Genomic DNA, 20,069 nt, shown 5'->3' with positions numbered 1-20,069 from the left:
AGCTGATTGTAGCACTTAAGTCAGGCCTTGACCCAACCCTACCGCTGCATACATAAGACTTCCGATCAGCTGACGACATCTTGTTTCTAATCCCTTGTCTTCAGTCCTTAGATCAGACACAGACATTTTGAAGGAAGGATCCATCGGGGTTGCTACAGGTCTGCAGTTTTCCATTCCATACTTTGCTAAGACTGTTTTTAGGAAATAAGCCTAGTTTATTTTTTGGGTCCCCAATTTTTGTCTTGAGAGATGCATATTCCCAGGTAATTTGATGCTTCCCCGAGATCTTTCATCTTAAAGTTTTCCTTCAATTTTTCTTTCAGCTTTAGAATTTCCTTCTCGTTATTCCCTACTATCAGTAGATCATCTACATACAAAAGCACGTATATTTTAAACTTTAAAGATGTTTTCACATACAAACAATAGTCCTGTTTAGACCTTTGGAATCTCTCTTGCACTATCACTTAATTAAATTTCTCATTCCAATGTTTTGGGGATTTTTTCAAACCATAGATGGACTTGTTAAGCCGATATAAAGTTTTTCTATCACACTTCATTCCTTCTGGTTTAGCCAGGAAAACTTCCTCTTCAATATTTCCATACAAGAATGCGCTTTGTACGTTCATCTGATAAACTGGCATGTCCAGCTGATTTGCAACTGACAGCAAAATTCTCACTGTTCCCAATTTTGCGACTGGTGCGTAGATTTCTCCTAAATCTAAAATATTCTTCTGCTCAAATCCCTTTGCAACCAGCCTTGCTTTATATTGCGTCACTTTTCCATTCAGATCACATTTTATTTTGGAACACCCACTTGGATCCTATTATTTGACAATTCTCCGGGGTCTCCACTTCAGTCCATGTATTTTTTTATTCAATAGATTTTAACTCAGTGTCGATAGCACATTTCCACATAGCACTCTCACTACTCTCCATGGCCTCTTGGTAACTAAGGGGTTCAGTCAATGAACATAAACCAGTTTCATAATCACTGAGCCTTTGAGGTTTTTTTAAACCTTTGCGATCCCTTAGACAGTCTTTCTTCTGATCATTTTTAGTAACTTGTTCTTCATCTGAACTACAATTGGTGACTATAGACACTATGGAGGCCTCAGATCTAGTGTGCAGAGGTGGATCACTACATTCACTCACTACAACTGTGTCTTTCTTTTGCTGAAAACCCTTAAACTCTTCCTCCTCTTCTTCTGACTGATAGAGATCTTCTTGAGTGTCCGGCACATTTATGTAGCTTTCATTACCTTGTACTACCACTTCTTTTGTGTAGCTTGTTTCCTGCCTGAAGCAATATTTCTTGTGCTTTCTTTCTTTGGCTAGGAATGTAAACTCTGAAGGCTTTTGAGTTTTCTTGGTAGCCCACAAATATTCCCTTGATGCACTTGGAATCCCACTAATTCCTTTTTTTCTTTGGGCACGTGGGTATAGACTTCTGAGCCGAATACATGCAGCTGTTTTATGTCTGCATTCAAGTCAAACCACACTTCATACAGACTGTTTCCTTTTACGGAGCTCGACTCCGTTCTATTAATTACATAGACCGCAGTGTTCACTGCCTCAGCTCACAAATGCTTTTCCAGATTTTTCGCCTGCAGAATTGTTCTAGCCGCTTCAACTATAGTTCGCATCTCGCGCTCCACCTTCCCATTCTGTTCTGGGCAGTACGGAGGAGCCTTCTGGTGCCGAATTACCATGTTTTCAGCCACTCTCATTGCTTCCTTACTCACTAGCTCTGTGTCGTTTCCTGTTCTTAGTATTTTTACATCATTCCCTTGATTGGTTTTGGCTAACTGCAAAAACACTTTCAGTTTCTCTACAGCTTCAGATTTGTGTTTCAGGAAATACACAAATCTGTATTTACTAAAGTCGTCAACGATCAGCAGGAAGTACCTGGACCCTCTTATAGAAGTTGACTCCATCTGCCCACAACTGTCCGCATGGATTATTTCACAGGTATCTGCTGTCTTGGTTGTGCTCGAGGGAAAAGGCTGTCTGTGTTGCTTTCCTTTAACACACGGTTCACAGAAAAAATCGCCATGGACTGCAATGGCTATATGATGCCTTTGGAGAACTGATTTCACTTGATTTACATTCTGATGCACTAGTTTTTCATGCCATTCATTCAGCGCACCTATCTTCTCAGAGCCTAAACAAGGTACTGCAGACTCAAACACATGCTTGAACATAATTTTGTATAATTTCCCTTGCTGCAGTCCAATGGCACAAACTTCATTACTCTTAACCAACTCACATCTTTCTTCATTCCGATCAGTGTGAAAAGTGGCATAACACTATATTAATAAAAGTACTGTTAGTATGTATTTTATATCTGTAAAAAGAATTACATTAACCCTTAATGGTTTATGGTGGTTGTAGTCTGTAGAGCCTGTCTCGTTCGGGGACAGCAGGCAGGGACTCGACTTTCATGTGGGTTACTTAAGAAGTCGTTCAGTATCTAAACTGTGGCATGGTCCTCTGAGCAGTGTGGGCTCGACACTTGTCTCCATTGGCATCACGGGTCTCATCTGGTTCTGTGACCAGACAACGAAATTCGTCTCCGATGGTGCTCAACCCTGGTTACATAGCTCTGTCTGCACTGTGTGGTGTCTGGTCCAGGCTACTGCCTTGGTCGGCACAGCTGTGGTCAGTATACAGGGTGCGGTCGCCCGCCGCCTTGGAAGCCGTGCAGCATCTGTACATGGCTCAGGCATGCACTGGACATAATGATGTAGTGATACCTGCAAGCATATGTTTGGGCACCAATGATGCAGCTGTCAGTACAGCAGAGGCACACTTCGGTGGTACCACAGAGAGCTGGACTTGGCACAGGTTTATGTGGTGTGTGCAGGAAGTAGCATTTTCGTGATGTCTGGGAGCATGTGTTTTCACACCGATGCTGTTGCTGTCAGTGCAGCAGAGTCGTGCCTCGGTGGTACTATAGTGCTAGATATAGCACAGGCGTGTTCAAGAAGTAGCACAGCTGTGTCTGTGAGCGCATGTTTGCGAACAAATGCAGTTGATTTAAGCATAGGCCATGATTATTAAGTCTGAGAACACAAGCTTGCACACCGATGCAGCAGCTGTCAGTTCATTAGAACTTTGTTTCAGTGGTACCACAGCACTGGAAATTGTACAGTGTGCACAATTAGTAGCATGGTCGTGACATCCGCACACGCATGTTTACTTACCACTGTGGCCGCTGGCAGGAAGCAGGTCTGGATGTGGTGTCCCTGGTAGTGGACTTGAACTGGCAGTGACACATGGTAAATGATGTAGTGTTTACTTCCACAATTTTCTCGTACTTCTCTAGGGCAAACATACTTAAGTCCGTGTTTGATTTGGTCTCCATCAGGAAGATTGATGCAGTGTTTTTGTTTTCTTGTTGCACCGATATGCTCTCACATGGGCGGCAGTTCAGATACTTGTTGCTTCACCGAGACATCCACTGTGAACCCTGAGCGTGTCTCATCAAGTGGTTGGCCCTCTTCTGCCTAGCTGGGCTGCACCATCGTTCCGCAGCACTGCCAAGCATGTTTTGGTTGGCGAGCAGGCATCGTCACACTCGTAGCATCACTGTAGCCTGTTTAGTCTCAATTTGGTCCAGTAGGATGTTCAGTCATGATCGTTTGTGACTGACTAGTTGTTGGTTCTGCATTCCTGCAGCATCCGGGTTTTGCATGAGTAGGGTGGCAAATCCCGCCAATGGCTGAAACTGTTGTGATTATGTCATGATGTCTGGTGGAGACACGACAGCACATGACAGCAGCGTCGGCTGTGGCCTTTGTGTAGTCTCTGCCTTAAGTGGAAACTCCCCTGCACACCCTGGTGACAGCAATGCGTTCTTCATCTGCTTATCTACAACTGGCCATGTGAGCCGCTAACGATGACGGCGTCTCGTGAAAAACGGTAGAGATGGGCAGCACTGTGGAACTCAGCATTTGGGTAGACAGTTGTGACATTTCTGCGAAGGGAGTGGCTGGCTGTGGGTGTCAGATCTACATAGTGTGATAAGTGTTCATGGCCAAAATGGGATGGGAAAGATTTGTTCAGGATTATATTCGATAAGCTTTTGTTGGTTTCAGTGGCATTTTTATCAACATAGAGGAATATTGTACTGATAACAGCATCTAGGTGGGTAATGACTGATCAATGGTCATTGTTATGTTTGCCAGTATGGATTGTAGGGGTGGTGTTAGTGGTGGGCAAGTGTAATGGACAGGTGGTGTCAGAGTGGATGGATTCACACAGGAAAGCCGTGGCTGTGTGTGGCCTCCCTTAAGGGCTCTGTTTTAGAATACCACACCCACCACGTGAAGTTCCCACTCATTGCTACTATCACATGTATCCACTGATCAATACACTCTGCATGCCGAAACCGGCAAACATACTGCACCAGTGTCAGTCCTCACTCCCACTGGAGCTTGATTGTGAGCTGCACACATTGCTACCTTTAATCAGATTCAAATGACAATGAACACATTTGACACTGCTCCGTCTGTCCCTGTGTAAATATTGCGAGTACATAAGGAAAATAAGTGGGTCTCAGGGTTCTGTTCAGCCATGTGACCGGAGGCAGAGGTGTGCCGACTGAAGGACTCCCTGGATTGTTCGGGCTACCCAGGACACCACCATAAATTAAAAGAATACACTGATGAATTATAGTGGTTTATTAGCCCTGGCACGAGGTACATGGTGCTATCATACTCGTGACTGTCTCTGTTATCGGATAGACGTTTCTACACTAATGCAGTCCTTTCCAGTGGGGGCACTGATTACGTTGCTAGTGAATGTCTCTTCACGACTGGTGATGCAACAGATAATATTGTGTTGAATAAAGTCTCTGAAGCTAATACTAAAATACATACATGAACTCCGACACTTTTCTTAAGGCTTAGATGTCGCCATATTGACTGTGAGCGTGATGTGCCGTACTATACTACCGACATGGTGGATGTCTGCACTACAAGCTTGTTTGCATGCGAAAGTCCTGTTTCCACGTGGCGTGGAGGTTGCCGGCCTCGGTGAGCTCCCGACGGGGACTGCCTTGTCTCCCCAGCGCCGGGCCGGAGGGTGACGCCAACTCCCGCCAGAGCGCGGGAAAACAGAAGCGGTCAGTTTTACGACATAGTCGCACGTTAAACAATTTTTATTTATGAGAAAAGTAATTGAAAGCTGTTACAAGTTTTAGTTTGTCCCTGAAAATAAATACATAAACCATTTTGTTTAGTTCGGCGGAAGTGTCTTGCTACAGCCGGCGGAGTGATATTGCCAACATGGTCGGTAGTGACACTATCTTTGTAACGTTCGCGCACTGCTCACATCTGCACTATACTAGCACGCACGGGCGCGTTCGTCGCACATGCTTCTGGGCAGGTGTTGATGTTGCATAATGGCCTGTGCGACGAGAGGAGCACCGACGGGTGGTGTCACACTCATACAGCAAAAAAAAAAGTGTTTGCATGAGTTCACGTGCTGTAGAAGTAAAACTTTGCTTATTAGGTGTAAATAGAGATAAATTATTAGCATTTTTTTTACTAAACAAAAGAGAATCATTTATATCTAAAATGAAATATTTTTAGGCATAATAATCACGATCTTCTGATTAAAATGAAAAATTAATATTGCAATCGAACTTAAATTACACTTATAAAGCTAACATCTTATGTCTATACGTCTTTTCTTTTTTTTTTTCAATCACACTACTCACATTAAAATAATACTTATAAAGTTAATTGCACAAATCAATAACTTTTCCACTTGAATAAATAAATATGGTAAAATCAATCATTAGTTACAAAAATTCCTTAACATCACTGCTGTGTCATCTCTCCCCTGGTATCTCCCCTTCCGGCCATTACAAATAGCATACATTTGACCGCTAGTGCATGCTTTGGAGTGGCGTCACTGCTGATGCACTCTTCTCCTCTACTGGTACCCCCAACATGTACTTAACTATTCCCCTCCTTTCCCAGTTACCCCACAAAGTACCTACTTCCCTCATGTGATCGGATTGTAGTCAAATTGGCAAAGAAGTTTCACTTCAAAAATCTTTGGGGCATGGATTGTCACCTCGGGAACATTAAAATGAAAATCATTCAGTCAATGTCTTGGTTACCACTCTTCACTTTACTTCGGCCACTCCTGTGACGATGAAGCTCAGGGTATGTGTTCTCTTTTGTCAGTCTGGTAAAATAAATGTGTAGGTTTCAATTACATGTGCTACATCACTACACTCTGCTACCAATGTTTTCCATCATTGGTCACCCATTGCACACATGGTTGTAAAGGTATATGGCAGCATTGATTACAAACATGAGCAATGCATGGCTCCTCGTCCACTATTTTGCTACGCAAATGTCTCCCATGCCAGCCGAATCTTGCAGACGAAATGTGAAAATTTCCGAAGCTGTGGAAGGTGACTGGAGTATCTCATGCCACGGGAGAGGGGAGGATAGTGGTAAATTAAGGAGAAGAGGGCTTATCAGGAAATGTGAAATATCTGGGGTGTGGGTTGCTGGAGAAACGGTCAGCTTTGTCAGGAATCTATCAATTAGTGAAACTAATTGGTGTTGTAAATGTGGGAAATGAATGGTGTTGTGGTGTTGTCAGGTATTATTAGTGGCTGTTCATGCTCTCTGACCAATCAATGTTCATGCTTTTAAAGCACTGCACATGCTTACCTGTGAACTCAGTGTTAAAGTTCGCGCCACATCGCTCCCTAAATGATTGGGGAAAGTCTTCACAGGGAGTGTGAAATTGTGACAGATGTCGCTAGGTAGTGCTGCTTGTTGGTGTAGTTGCCCGGCACCAGCACTATCTTGAATAGAAGCCTCTTTTAAGGAGGCAAGTCGCTGATTTTATGGCCTGTGTGACTTAAGGAGGTATTTCTTGAGCACTGGAGAATGTTGGTGTGTAGGTTATCCTGAACTAGTTGCCACATGTTCAATTTTCGTGGTCACATTTGGGATAGGACGATAACTAGTTGGGTAAATTGATCCTTACAGGTTTGGTCACTACAAAATTTAGGTTTAGTTTTTGTGCTTGTGTGTGCTAGCAATTACATTACATAAACACTTACTAGATTTTACTGCTGGCTTCCTTCCGTGCAGGGTACTCATTTAGAAAGAAAAAAAACACAAGAGGTTATGACGCCTCTCCCGCTGCCTGATTATGTTTAGAATATATATTGAATTGAAAATGATCTCAGGGGGGAAAGGAGGGTTCGACCTCGTGGCTGCAGGCAGGAGTGCGTCGTTAGTTTAAACTACCTGGGCTGTTCAGGCCACCCAGGACGTCTTGAAATAAAAGGAAACTGACTGAAAAGACACTGCACTTTATTACTGCTTAATACACTTGCTTGTCCAACACCTGGCCGAATCTGTTGTCAGACCGTCGCTTCACGATCGGTTTAACACATTGACGTTGTGCGTGAACAGGATAGGCTGCAAAAACGTGTATAAAGTTATATCCTGGGGCCGACACTGACAAAACGAAGTCTGTGGCGATTTATTGCCGAACTGATAAGTTGCAACTATGTTTATATGGTAATTGAAGTTAAACATACAGTGGCAAAATAATACTATCAAACGTTCTTAAACATTATTGCAGTCTAACCTACTACAATACAAATGTTTCAGATTTTGCATAAGCTCGGCTAGTTGAAAATTATACTAGTCACAGTAGCTCATTAAAGGTTGACAAAGTTGTTACGAAGTTAGTCAAAATTAAATGAATCGAAAACACGTTTATTAAAGAGTTAGTACTGACGTCGTACCGACGCTACCCTTAAGCCGGTTTCACCCGATCAGTGGCAGGTTGCCCTTTCGGAGCGCATCCTCTCCAAACCCCGGACGAGTCAAGTGAGAGCTCCGCCACGGGACCTAATTCGATGCATAACTTATAAACATAATATAAGTACAATGATCAGTCCCGTTAATTTCAATCACCACCAACACTTTAATTACTTAGTTAATCAATGCGCATCAGTGTAATTACGTGTAAACAACAGTCGTCCACTGACTTATATTTTCAAACAGTTACTTGCTAGTTTGTCATATATCAAGCCCTCAGCAATTAGTTTCCAGATACTAATTTGTAATTAAGTACCTGGAACGATTTTTTTACTTAAACTTATAGTTGTAAGGTGATATAAGTGTCTTGGCGCGCGGCGCGGGGTGGTGGGGGTAGCCCGGAAGCTACCCCGCGCGGCGGCCATCTTCCGGCAGTCTTCTCCAAGCTCAGGCCCGGGGCGCAACTAACGTTCCGTGAGCGGCCATCATCTTTGAATTCAACGATCACTCATTCTGCCATGTGAGTAATTACCCCAAAACTTCCTTTTATTAGCTGCCCACGTGTCCCCGAGCCCTTTTTCCGCGGATCCGGGACTATCCCGACCGGCTTAAAGAGCATCGAGTGCAACTGCGCCACTGGCTCCACTTGCGGTACTGGCCGTCTCCAGTGAACTTTTTAATTAACATGTCGTGCAAATGCCTGCCGGTATCACGAGCGAATAATTTGTAACGCCAAGCTTCGTAACGCCATCACGCGACCCCCCATGGTAACATACGGCACTGGCCGCCTCCAGTGAACTTTTAACCCGCAAGACTGCCGCGGAGTTAGATCGTAGCGTAATAATTAATTAGTGTTTTCATTGGGTAACCCGGAACTTGTACCGTGTACCAACGTAACTTGTCATTCGTGAGTAACGACTAATAAAGTTACTCAGAAACGTCCCCGTGTGTAATTTCAGTGTTCTTGTAATCCCATCAGCCAGGCATGCAACCCCCTATATTGCTTAGGGCGTATCCAGCACCAACACAGTAAGTTCGTCGTCATCGTAAGCCGACTTATCTAGCGGACCACGCTGGGGCAGAAAGAACCCACGATTCATCTCATGGTCTAGTTCAGGCTAGCCTGGCGCCCACCGGACATTCAATCCACATACACGTCACTGCAACCCGCTAGATATTCCCCCTCAGCTCCCACAGAGAGACGGGCGGCGGCAAATGGCGCCCCTGCGTGGTGCGTGACAAGAAAAACGAAATCAGAAAAATTCGAAAAATTCGCAGGAAAAGTAGGAAATTACGACGGAGAACGACCATTTTTAGAAAGCGAAGGGCGAATAGTCGCGGGCGTGACGTGGAAGGCAGACAAAGGTTTTTCCACCCCCCACCCCCTCAAGATTCAACATTCCAGCAGGACGTGCGACGCGGGCGGGCGACGTCACACTACCCCCACTCCGCGGCGACCGTTTCGCTCTCTGCTTTGTGCGGTGTTCCGGGCATTCCTCCTGCCCACCGTTCGTTCTCGCTCTTCGCTTCACACAGCCGGCGCGGCAGCCCCTTCCACCGACGATTTGGATCGGCGCGCGCAGCTCCAGCTGCCACCATTATCGGCCTCTGTTATATGCGACAGTCCGGGCACCTAGCTCGCGACCCGGCGTAGCGCGCACGCGGACACGCAACAAAACAGGCACGTACAGTGCGTGTCATCACACGGCCACGCATACGAGACGAAAGTTACGTGTTAACACTAGACATCATGTCATACCAGGGCGGCGGATTACCGGCTAATATGGATTTATTAACCGGACCGGAACCCGCCTGGGTACAATTCCTAAGTGGAAAGGGGAAAACGGAACCCACGACACAAGTTAACAACGGACTCACCGCGCCCGGAGCGACGGCTGTTTGCCCAGCGGCAAATCACGCCGAACACGTGCCCCAGTTACAAGACACCACGCGGTACATACCTGACTGGGCCACGGTGACCACACTCGCACGACCGAGCACTGGCCAGGCGATGTCGCTACCCGAATTCGGAGGGGCCCCACACGAGGACCCAAGCATGTTTCTCGAACAATGCACATCGCGGCTAACGCATAATGGCACACACCCTGCCGAATGGGCGGAGAGGGCCAGCGGGCAGCTACGCGGCGCGGCGCGGACTTGGTGGACCAGGTGGGGGCGCTTCGGAATGCCGTGGTCCGAATTCGCCGACAGCTTTACGCACCGGTTCGATACCGGATGCCCACTCATAGACTGCTCGGCGCAGTTTTATGGGGTTAGACAGCGAGAGGGTGAAGATGCGGAGGCATTCGTAGCCAATAAGATCAGGCTGTTTCGGCGAATTTCGCCTAACCAGGATCCCGCCCAAGCACTGCCAGTCGTGACCAAACTGCTTAGGGACGACCTACAGCCATTCATGCGGCTATACCAAACCACGTCCGTCGTGGACTATGCTCGACAAGCACAGGCCACGGAAAACAACCTCGGCGCCGGGAACCAGCGTCATCAGGCGTCCACGACCCCGCGACGACCTTCGATACTACCCCCACCGCCTCAGGCGACGCAAGATGTTCGCGGGCACGAGGAGCAGTCACGCGGGACAGCCGGACGAGCGCCAGACGTTAGGGTAACCGAAGCCCGGGCCCCCCAGTGCAGGTTAGGTTGCCCGCGCGGCACGTTCCATTGGCACAACGACTGCCCCCGGAGGAACGACTCACCCGGCCCACCGCCACCCACAGCACGACCGGACCCGCCCCCGCAGCGACAGACACCCCCGTTCGCCCCCACCATGTCGGGAAACGGGCCCCGGGGGGACCATTACTGAGTCCCCCGGCCGTGGCACCAGCTGTCCCGCCGAGCGCCCATCAACCCCTACCGACCCTGGGGCAACTGCACAGCCTGCCCGCCGGTCTTATGCGTGTGCTCGTGGAGGTCAACGGACACCCAGCCACCGCACTGATCGACACCGGAGCAAGTGCGGTCTTCGTGCGCCCCAACCTGGTGCCGCCTGGCACAATGCACCCGGAGCAGGGCGAACTACGCCTGGCCACCACCGCCCACACCGGACGGATGATCGGCCGCGCGGATATCAAGGTAAGCCTACGGGAGCTCGACACCAGGGTAAAGGCCATTGTAGTGCAGGATCTGAACGAGGAGGTCGTGCTGGGCATGCCGTGGTTAATTGACCAGGACGCCGTGCTTGAGCTACGTCATGCCCGACTCAACCTGGGCCGGACGGAACGCTACGTGGCTTACGCTATGGGACAGACGCCCGTGCCGGAAGGCACCATCACGACGTTAGCCGACATCCGTCATAATGTCCCTCCACAACACCAGGCCGACATAAACCGAGTGCTGTCGGGACGACCGGGCGTCTTCATGACAACAGGCCCGTTGAGACGCACCACGGTGGCAGAACACCGTATCCCGACCACCTCTGATCAACCAGTGTACGACCCACCACGAGGTTATGGTTTCCACGAACAGCGAGCCATCCGAGAACAAGTCACTGAGATGCTACTGAGCGGCGTTATCGAGCCATCACACAGTGCCTACAACTCCTGTGTCGTTCTGGCCTCCAAGAAGGACGGTACGAACCGGTTCTGCGTCGACTTCCGCCCCCTGAACGCCGTCACTGTTAGTGCCCCGCCCCCTCAAATCAGCGTCGAGGCCGCCGTGGCCGGACTGGGGAAAGCGTGTGTATTCAGCACGCTAGACTTAAAGTCCGGTTACTGGCAGGTGCCGATACGGCGCGAGGACCGGGAAAAAACGGCGTTCACGGTACCCGACGGACGCCGATTCCAGTTCCGAGCCATGCCCTTCGGACTGAAGTGCGCCCCAGCCACCTTCCAGACCATGATGACCAGGGTCCTGGAGGGCTACATCGGGGAGTTCGCCCTGGCATACTTAGATGACGTCATCGTGTTCTCGGAGTCGTGGGAGGACCACTGTCGACATCTGGCGCTGGTGATGGAGAGACTGGCCACCAATCACTTGACCGCTAATCCCGCAAAGTGCCACATTGGGGCGACCGAAGTCGATTTTCTGGGACACATAGTTAGCGAGGACGGCAACAGGCCACAACCGGGTCATCTCCGGCAGATAGCTGAAGCGGAAGTGCCACGCACGCGCAAACGGCTACAGCAATTCGTCGGTCTTATCAACTGGCTGCGAAACTATATACCTAATTTTTCGCAACGGATCGCGCCGCTTACAGACTTGTTGTCGCCCCAGACTCGTTATCGATGGACCCCGCCCGCCCAACTGGCCTTCGACGAGATAAAACAGGAGTTCACCCGATGCCACACACTAGCGCGCATAGACCCTGACCGGCCCTTGGTCCTACAGACCGACGCCAGCGCCCTCGGAACCGGCGCTGTACTGTTCCAGGTCGACGACCAAGGGGAGCGGCAAATAGTGGACTATGCTAGCGCTAAGTTTGGGGCAGCCGAAACACGCTACCACAGCAACGAACAGGAATGTCTCGCCGTCGTGTGGGCGATTAAGAAGTACCGCCCACACCTGGAGGGCCGTCCGTTTACGCTCCGCACGGACAACCGCTGCCTCACCTGGCTGCATACCATGCAGGGGCGGAAGGGGAAACTGATCCGCTGGGCACTGCTCCTACAGTCCTTCGACTTCGTCGTTGAGCACGTGCCCGGCGTCGAGAACCAGCTCCCCGACCTGCTCTCCCGTGAACCCGACACCAGCGAAGGGGTGGTGGATGACCACGACTGGGAAGACGTCCTGCCCCCAGACTACGCCACGGCACGAGGCGCCCAACAACCCGCCTACGCTCAGAACATCGTAGGCGAGGCCACGGACGACGCGCCTCCGAACACGGCCGCCGACGTAGACCGCCGCGTCTTAGAGGCCCAACAGCGATCTCCTGATGCCCACCGCCGTCGGCAATCGGCCGAGAGAGTGGGGCAGACGACCTGGCTCCTCCAAGGGGACAGGATAATGAATAGGTCTCCCGACCCGACGGGAACATGGAGGACCTACGTGCCACCGGAGGCCCGCGAGGCCGTGTTGCTGTTTCACCATGACCACGACCTCGCGGGACATCCGGGGGCAGATCAGACCCACCGGGCCATCGGGCAGTACTACCACTGGCCCGGGGTAGCTCGGGACGTCCGTGAATACATCAAGGGGTGCGAGGTCTGCCAGCAGCGCAAGGCTCGGCGTGGGGACGGGGTGCAACAACAACAACCCCGCCTACCGTCGACGCCATTCCAGACCATCGCCCTCGACGTGATGGGGCCCTACCCGCGCTCACCACGTGGCAAACGGTTCCTGATCGTCATCACGGACATGTTCACCAGGTGGACCGAGGCCTACCCCTGCGGCAACTCCCGGGCGGCAACCATCATCGGCCTACTGACCCGCGAGTTCCTTCCTCGTTGGGGCTACCCCCAATCCGCACTGACGGACAACGGCAGCCAGTTCCTGGGTGCACGTTGGAGGGACTGGTGTCGTGAGGCCCACATCGACCACCACACGACGCCCTCCTACCATCCAAGGGCGAACCCCACTGAGCGCCGGAACCAAGAGCTCAAGATCCAGCTACGACTCCGCCTCGGGGACGATCATGCTCAGTGGGACAACCACGTCGCCGACGCGCTCTTCTGCGTCCGGAGGCGCGTGAACGCCGCCACCGGCATGACACCTGCGGAGATGGTACAGGGCCACAACCTCCCTCTGCCCGGCGAGTGGGCCACCCACGGCGTCCCCCACCCCGAGGAGCGAGGGGGAGAACGCGACCAACGGCGCACAGCTGAACATGATGCCGCCCGGCAACAGCAGGAACAGTATACCCAACATATCACCCCCCAGACCACCAGGGCACCACCCCCTCTACGGACGGGAGACCTGGTGTTCGTGCGGGTCCACCCGCTGTCCACCGCCCCGCGGAATTACTGCGCCGGACTCGCACCCCGTTGGCGGGGGCCCTACGTTGTCCAACGCCGCGTGGGAGCGACCTCGTACCGGATCAACCTGGGTGGTCGCCATGTCCGGAAAATTCATCGAGACGACCTCCGGCTAGCGGCCGTACCGGGTGCCCCGCCGCCCGATGGAGCGGATGACGACGGCCCAGTGGAACCCCGAGACGACGATGAAACAACTCCGGCCACCATGAGCCCGACGCCGCATGGGATGGGCCCCGCGGACGAGCCCCACCCCAACCCAAATGGAACCCCGGACCAGGCCGTTACCCCTCAAGGGGCTCAACGGGGCACCACGCGCCCCAAGAGGCTCTGCTTCGCCCCCACGACGGCAGGCGAAGAAGGCCACGGAGCTGGGCCCGCGTCTCAGAGGGGCGAGGGGTCGCCTGGCGAGAGAGTAGACCGCCCCCGCCGAAGACGACGCCGCCCTGCTCGGCGTCGGGGCTGTGTCCCCGACCGCGCCCCCGACGGGAATATGACGAGTCCCACAGGCGAAGTCCGCGTGACACGCCCAAGCGACGGCCCGGGAACCAGCACGGACAATCGGCTCGGCACGTCCGGCCCCGGGACGCCAACGCCCGGGACCCCCCCATCCGACCCGGCCACGGTCTTCATGGGCCCCGACGGGGATTCCAGCCGGAGCACGAATAGGCCACGACGGGAGCGCCACCCTCCGACGTGGCTCCAGGACTATGTGCTCGACGACGGCGAGCCAGGCGCCGCAACGCCGCCGCCCGACCCGGCAGCCACTGTCGCGTCGCCCCGCAGCGAACCCGCCGGACGTGAACACTCCCCAAACCGGGAGAGCTCCATCGCCCACGACGTGGCCCTACAAGGGGGAACGGACCGGGATTGGTCAGGCCAGTGTCGAATTACGGAGGCGACGCCGTCGGAGCTCAGGGACCTTGACGGGAACATGTCCGACGCGAACCCCGTCATCACGGAACCAGACGAGCCACTAAGCATTGCTACGGGAAGGCCACGACGGGAGCGCCACCCGCCGACGTGGCTCCAGGACTATGTGCTAGACGACAGCGAGCCGTGCGTCGCGACGCCGCCTCCCGGCCCAGCTGACATCGCAGGGATTGGGGCGGCGTCCCCATGCGCCGCGATGCTGCCTCCCGGCCCCGCTGCCTTCGCAGGGACTGAGGCAGCGTCCCCGTGCGCCACCGCTTCGTTCATCGCGACGCCGCCTCCCGGCCCAGCTGACATCGCAGGGATTGGGGCGGCGTCCCCATGCGCCGCGATGCTGCCTCCCGGCCCCGCTGCCTTCGCAGGGACTGAGGCAGCGTCCCCGTGCGCCACCGCTTCGTTCATCGCGACGCCGCCTCCCGGCCCAGCTGACATCGCAGGGATTGGGGCGGCGTCCCCATGCGCCGCGATGCTGCCTCCCGGCCCCGCTGCCTTCGCAGGGACTGAGGCAGCGTCCCCGTGCGCCAACGCTTCGTTCATCGCGACGCCGCCTCCCGGCCCAGCTGACATCGCAGGGATTGGGGCGGCGTCCCCATGCGCCGCGATGCTGCCTCCCGGCCCCGCTGCCTTCGCAGGGACTGAGGCAGCGTCCCCGTGCGCCACCGCTTCGTTCATCGCGACGCCGCCTCCCGGCCCAGCTGACATCGCAGGGATTGGGGCGGCGTCCCCATGCGCCGCGATGCTGCCTCCCGGCCCCGCTGCCTTCGCAGGGACTGAGGCAGCGTCCCCGTGCGCCAACGCTTCGTTCATCGCGACGCCGCCTCCCGGCCCAGCTGACATCGCAGGGATTGGGGCGGCGTCCCCATGCGCCGCGATGCTGCCTCCCGGCCCCGCTGCCTTCGCAGGGACTGAGGCAGCGTCCCCGTGCGCCACCGCTTCGTTCATCGCGACGCCGCCTCCCGGCCCAGCTGACATCGCAGGGATTGGGGCGGCGTCCCCATGCGCCGCGATGTTGCCTCCCGGCCCCGCTGCCTTCGCAGGGACTGAGGCAGCGTCCCCGTGCGCCAACGCTTCGTTCATCGCGACGCCGCCTCCCGGCCCAGCTGACATCGCAGGGATTGGGGCGGCGTCCCCATGCGCCGCCATATCTATGCAGCACACGTTCAAGTGCTGTATTTGGCTGAAGATACCAAGTGACGTCGGAGACTAATCGGCAAAACCGGGCTTCTCTAGGGGGGGGCGTTTGACGTCGTACCGACGCTACCCTTAAGCCGGTTTCACCCGATCAGTGGCAGGTTGCCCTTTCGGAGCGCATCCTCTCCAAACCCCGGACGAGTCAAGTGAGAGCTCCGCCACGGGACCTAATTCGATGCATAACTTATAAACATAATATAAGTACAATGATCAGTCCCGTTAATTTCAATCACCACCAACACTTTAATTACTTAGTTAATCAATGCGCATCAGTGTAATTACGTGTAAACAACAGTCGTCCACTGACTTATATTTTCAAACAGTTACTTGCTAGTTTGTCATATATCAAGCCCTCAGCAATTAGTTTCCAGATACTAATTTGTAATTAAGTACCTGGAACGATTTTTTTACTTAAACTTATAGTTGTAAGGTGATATAAGTGTCTTGGCGCGCGGCGCGGGGTGGTGGGGGTAGCCCGGAAGCTACCCCGCGCGGCGGCCATCTTCCGGCAGTCTTCTCCAAGCTCAGGCCCGGGGCGCAACTAACGTTCCGTGAGCGGCCATCATCTTTGAATTCAACGATCACTCATTCTGCCATGTGAGTAATTACCCCAAAACTTCCTTTTATTAGCTGCCCACGTGTCCCCGAGCCCTTTTTCCGCGGATCCGGGACTATCCCGACCGGCTTAAAGAGCATCGAGTGCAACTGCGCCACTGGCTCCACTTGCGGTACTGGCCGTCTCCAGTGAACTTTTTAATTAACATGTCGTGCAAATGCCTGCCGGTATCACGAGCGAATAATTTGTAACGCCAAGCTTCGTAACGCCATCACGCGACCCCCCATGGTAACATACGGCACTGGCCGCCTCCAGTGAACTTTTAACCCGCAAGACTGCCGCGGAGTTAGATCGTAGCGTAATAATTAATTAGTGTTTTCATTGGGTAACCCGGAACTTGTACCGTGTACCAACGTAACTTGTCATTCGTGAGTAACGACTAATAAAGTTACTCAGAAACGTCCCCGTGTGTAATTTCAGTGTTCTTGTAATCCCATCAGCCAGGCATGCAACCCCCTATATTGCTTAGGGCGTATCCAGCACCAACACAGTAAGTTCGTCGTCATCGTAAGCCGACTTATCTAGCGGACCACGCTGGGGCAGAAAGAACCCACGATTCATCTCATGGTCTAGTTCAGGCTAGCCTGGCGCCCACCGGACATTCAATCCACATACACGTCACTGCAACCCGCTAGATATTCCCCCTCAGCTCCCACAGAGAGACGGGCGGCGGCAGTACACCATGACACTAAAGGCTTGCCAGAAGCCTTTATCAAACAACGATTAACCGGCGTCGAAGCCTGGAAAAATGTGTAAGGCTCAAGTCTGCTGTCCGAGTACTTTGAACATAAAATTTACGTAATATGCCTAAATATCCCTGTTGGGATTTAAATGATAAGCGAAGAGCCGCACGTAAGAACGTACGGCTAAGTGGGATCAGGCGCAGAGCTAATTGAAAAGATTAGGTAAACTTACGACTATGGCGATAAACTGGAAAATTGGCGCGAAAACTGTAGGCTCTGCGTTCGCAGAGTGACCGCCCCCTGTAAGCTCCCGGCGGCAACTGGCGCTAGAGAGCCGCGCGACCTTACGCCAAGACGCGTGTAGTGTGGGAAAACAGCCCCGACCAGTTTTGGACTTAGTTGTTAAATTTAATATTACATTATTATTTTACAAATACACGTAATCCTCATATTACTTCAGTATCTTTTAATTGTTATTATTTTGGTTTTGAAAAGAGGAATTACTTATTTAATTACACACTAGCGCATTTCCACATCCGGCCGGTGCTTCGGTCGGCTTGCCGTTCGTCGCGGCGCTCATCACGCACGGGCACGCAATTCGAGTAAGTGTTGTTGGGACATAACGGCCTGTGCGACCCAGAGGGAGCACCAGCGGCTGTCGTCAGTTACATGACTTGAATGAAAAAACAAGATGGCAGAAGTTTCATTAAATGATAGTACAGTGGCGAAACACTTAATGAATCAAATAACTGCTAGTCTATATTTTATATATAAAAAGAATAACCCTTGAAGGCTTAAGATCCAAAATAACTTAGCTAGGAATAACACACTGCATATTTTGAGTGTTGGACTATGTAATGTTCCTCTTGGACAGGCGCATTCCGATAGCTGTCATGTGCGTCTGATGGAATTGTAGTCCGTGTTTAATGACTGCACATTGTAGTACATTGTCAGTACATATACGATTTTTATCTAAATACCACTTTAAAACAATTGTAAAAAAAATCCAAATTCATTTGGAAACATTTTTTGGTGGAAATAAAAAAAGTATTTTAATTTTTAATCGTAAAAGAGAGAGAGAAAAAAAAAGACAATCGAACAATATCCGACGCAGAAAAGAAGCGTAATAGTAATTTTTTTTTGCTACACCTCCCGAAAAAAAAAGTGTATTGTTTACGAGTTGTTATTCGAATGGCTTGAGGTTTGTAAATGCTAAACGAGGAATTAAGTGATATGTAGGCCAACAGGCTAACTCCTGAATTTTATTTTAGTGTGTGTAATACGGAGTGAATTTAATTTGCGTTTAAAGGTATTTAAACATTTCACGTGGTATGCAGTCTCTTTTTAATGTTAATTTTTATTGTTTGTAAGTGTGAGTCGTCTGAATTACATTCATTTTAATTTAATGGGTGAAGTGGTTATGAAATAATTTAATGGTTAAATGTTTATATTATTATCTTCTAGTAAGGGTTTTTTAATAGAAAGAATTAAAATTGGAATTGTTATAAGTTCAAATTAATACCATAGCACGATTTTGGAATTGCGGGGGGAAAGCTTTACACATTACGTAGTGCCTTGTTATTAAACCGGATAGTTTTTGAAGGAAATAGCAAAAGGTAAACGAAATTGTTTATTCATTTGAATTGCTAAAATATAAAAACACTAAGTTAGTATCAGGTTAGGTTAGATACAATAAAATATTGTGAAATCGTGTGGACATTTATATTAAGTTATAATCGTGTGAATGTTTGTTGAGGTTATGAAACGTACTTAAAAATTACTATATAATAGTAAGCATATTAGTTTGGATTAAGTTAGTCACATTTAAAATTACTGTTTTAGACTATTTTAAAATTTATTTAAAGTAAACAAGTGTGGCTTTTTTTAAAATTACATTAATAGTTTTATTGAACACTATAGATTTTAAGAAGGTATTTTGAAATTAATATAGGATTTTTAAACACTTGGTAGTGCGAATGGCGATAAGTATAGAAAAAGTTTTGGGTAAAGCAATAAAAGCAAAGCAAATATTTATTTTAAAGTTATTTAATTTACTGAACCACCAGTTTCTGCTGACTTCAATGCAATTCTCGGTATATATTTACTTGGGCGGTATTTCCGAAAAAAAATGTTAAAAATCCGAAAATACCTTTATTTTATGCTCTTCAACTTCCTCTTTTCATTAAAAGTGGCGGAGGTAAGAAATTCCAAATACGTTAGGAGATATTGAATTTTTAAATTTCATCATATGTAGTTGAGCGGTATTTGCAAAAAAAATGTTAAAAATCCGAAAATACCTTAATGATATGCTCTTCAACTTCCTCTTTTCATTAAAAGCGGCGGAGATAAGAAATTCCAAATACTTTAGAAGATATCGAATTTTTTAATTTTGCAATACAAGACCTGTGGAACCATTCGAGCGGCGCCATTTTTGTTATTTTGCCGTGTGTTCGTGAGACGTGAATACGTGAATCGTGAATGCGTAATTAATAAAATGGTTGATTAGGTCAGGTCAGTTACATTATAAATACTTTAAAACTAAGGTGATATTAAAAATAATGTAAATTAATTTTAATTATTCCTTAGTTTTAAATTATTTATAATGTAACTGACCTTACCTAACAAGCCCGTAACAAAGGATGTACAGTAACAACTCACGTAAATTTTTTTGTTACTTATTACTTGCGCAACAATATCAAAATAACAAATAAGACTTTAAAATTAGAAACGTTAAAAACTCACCTAAGTTGGAGGCGGTAATTAAACACCGTTTTAAACAATAATTGAACTAAATAATCACGTATTAGTTAATTTGAATTCTGGCCTATCACGAACAATCACGTGACATCATTATCCAATAAAAAAAAAATACTCGTACGTAAACAAGAAACAATGGTGCACGCACGCCACAGGAATG

At 50.0% G+C, this 20,069-nt stretch overlaps 1 protein-coding gene across 6 annotated transcripts in view; it reads left to right on the top strand.

Annotated features, from left to right (window-relative positions):
* LOC134529640 (1-acyl-sn-glycerol-3-phosphate acyltransferase gamma-like) overlaps positions 1–20,069 on the top strand; it is an 81,728-nt gene that overhangs the window by 15,743 nt on the left and 45,916 nt on the right. For 2 of the 6 annotated variants that reach the window (XM_063363944.1, XM_063363945.1), the window contains exon 2: positions 1,854–1,968. The exons of 1 other annotated variant lie outside the window; for it this stretch is intronic. In XM_063363944.1, coding sequence (XP_063220014.1) covers positions 1,953–1,968 — 16 coding nt within the window. In that variant the 5' untranslated portion in view covers positions 1,854–1,952. Of the gene's footprint in view, positions 1–1,853; positions 1,969–18,280; positions 18,482–20,069 lie in introns of those variants that run through there. 3 more of the 6 variants (XM_063363949.1, XM_063363947.1, XM_063363946.1) reach the window with 3 other exon arrangements.

The sequence above is a fragment of the Bacillus rossius genome, chromosome 2, assembly GCF_032445375.1.
Source record: "Bacillus rossius redtenbacheri isolate Brsri chromosome 2, Brsri_v3, whole genome shotgun sequence".
NCBI classification, from domain to species: Eukaryota; Metazoa; Arthropoda; class Insecta; order Phasmatodea; family Bacillidae; genus Bacillus; species Bacillus rossius.
The sequence above is the reverse complement of the archived record's forward strand: the minus strand, read 5'-3'. Positions and strand labels throughout refer to the sequence as shown.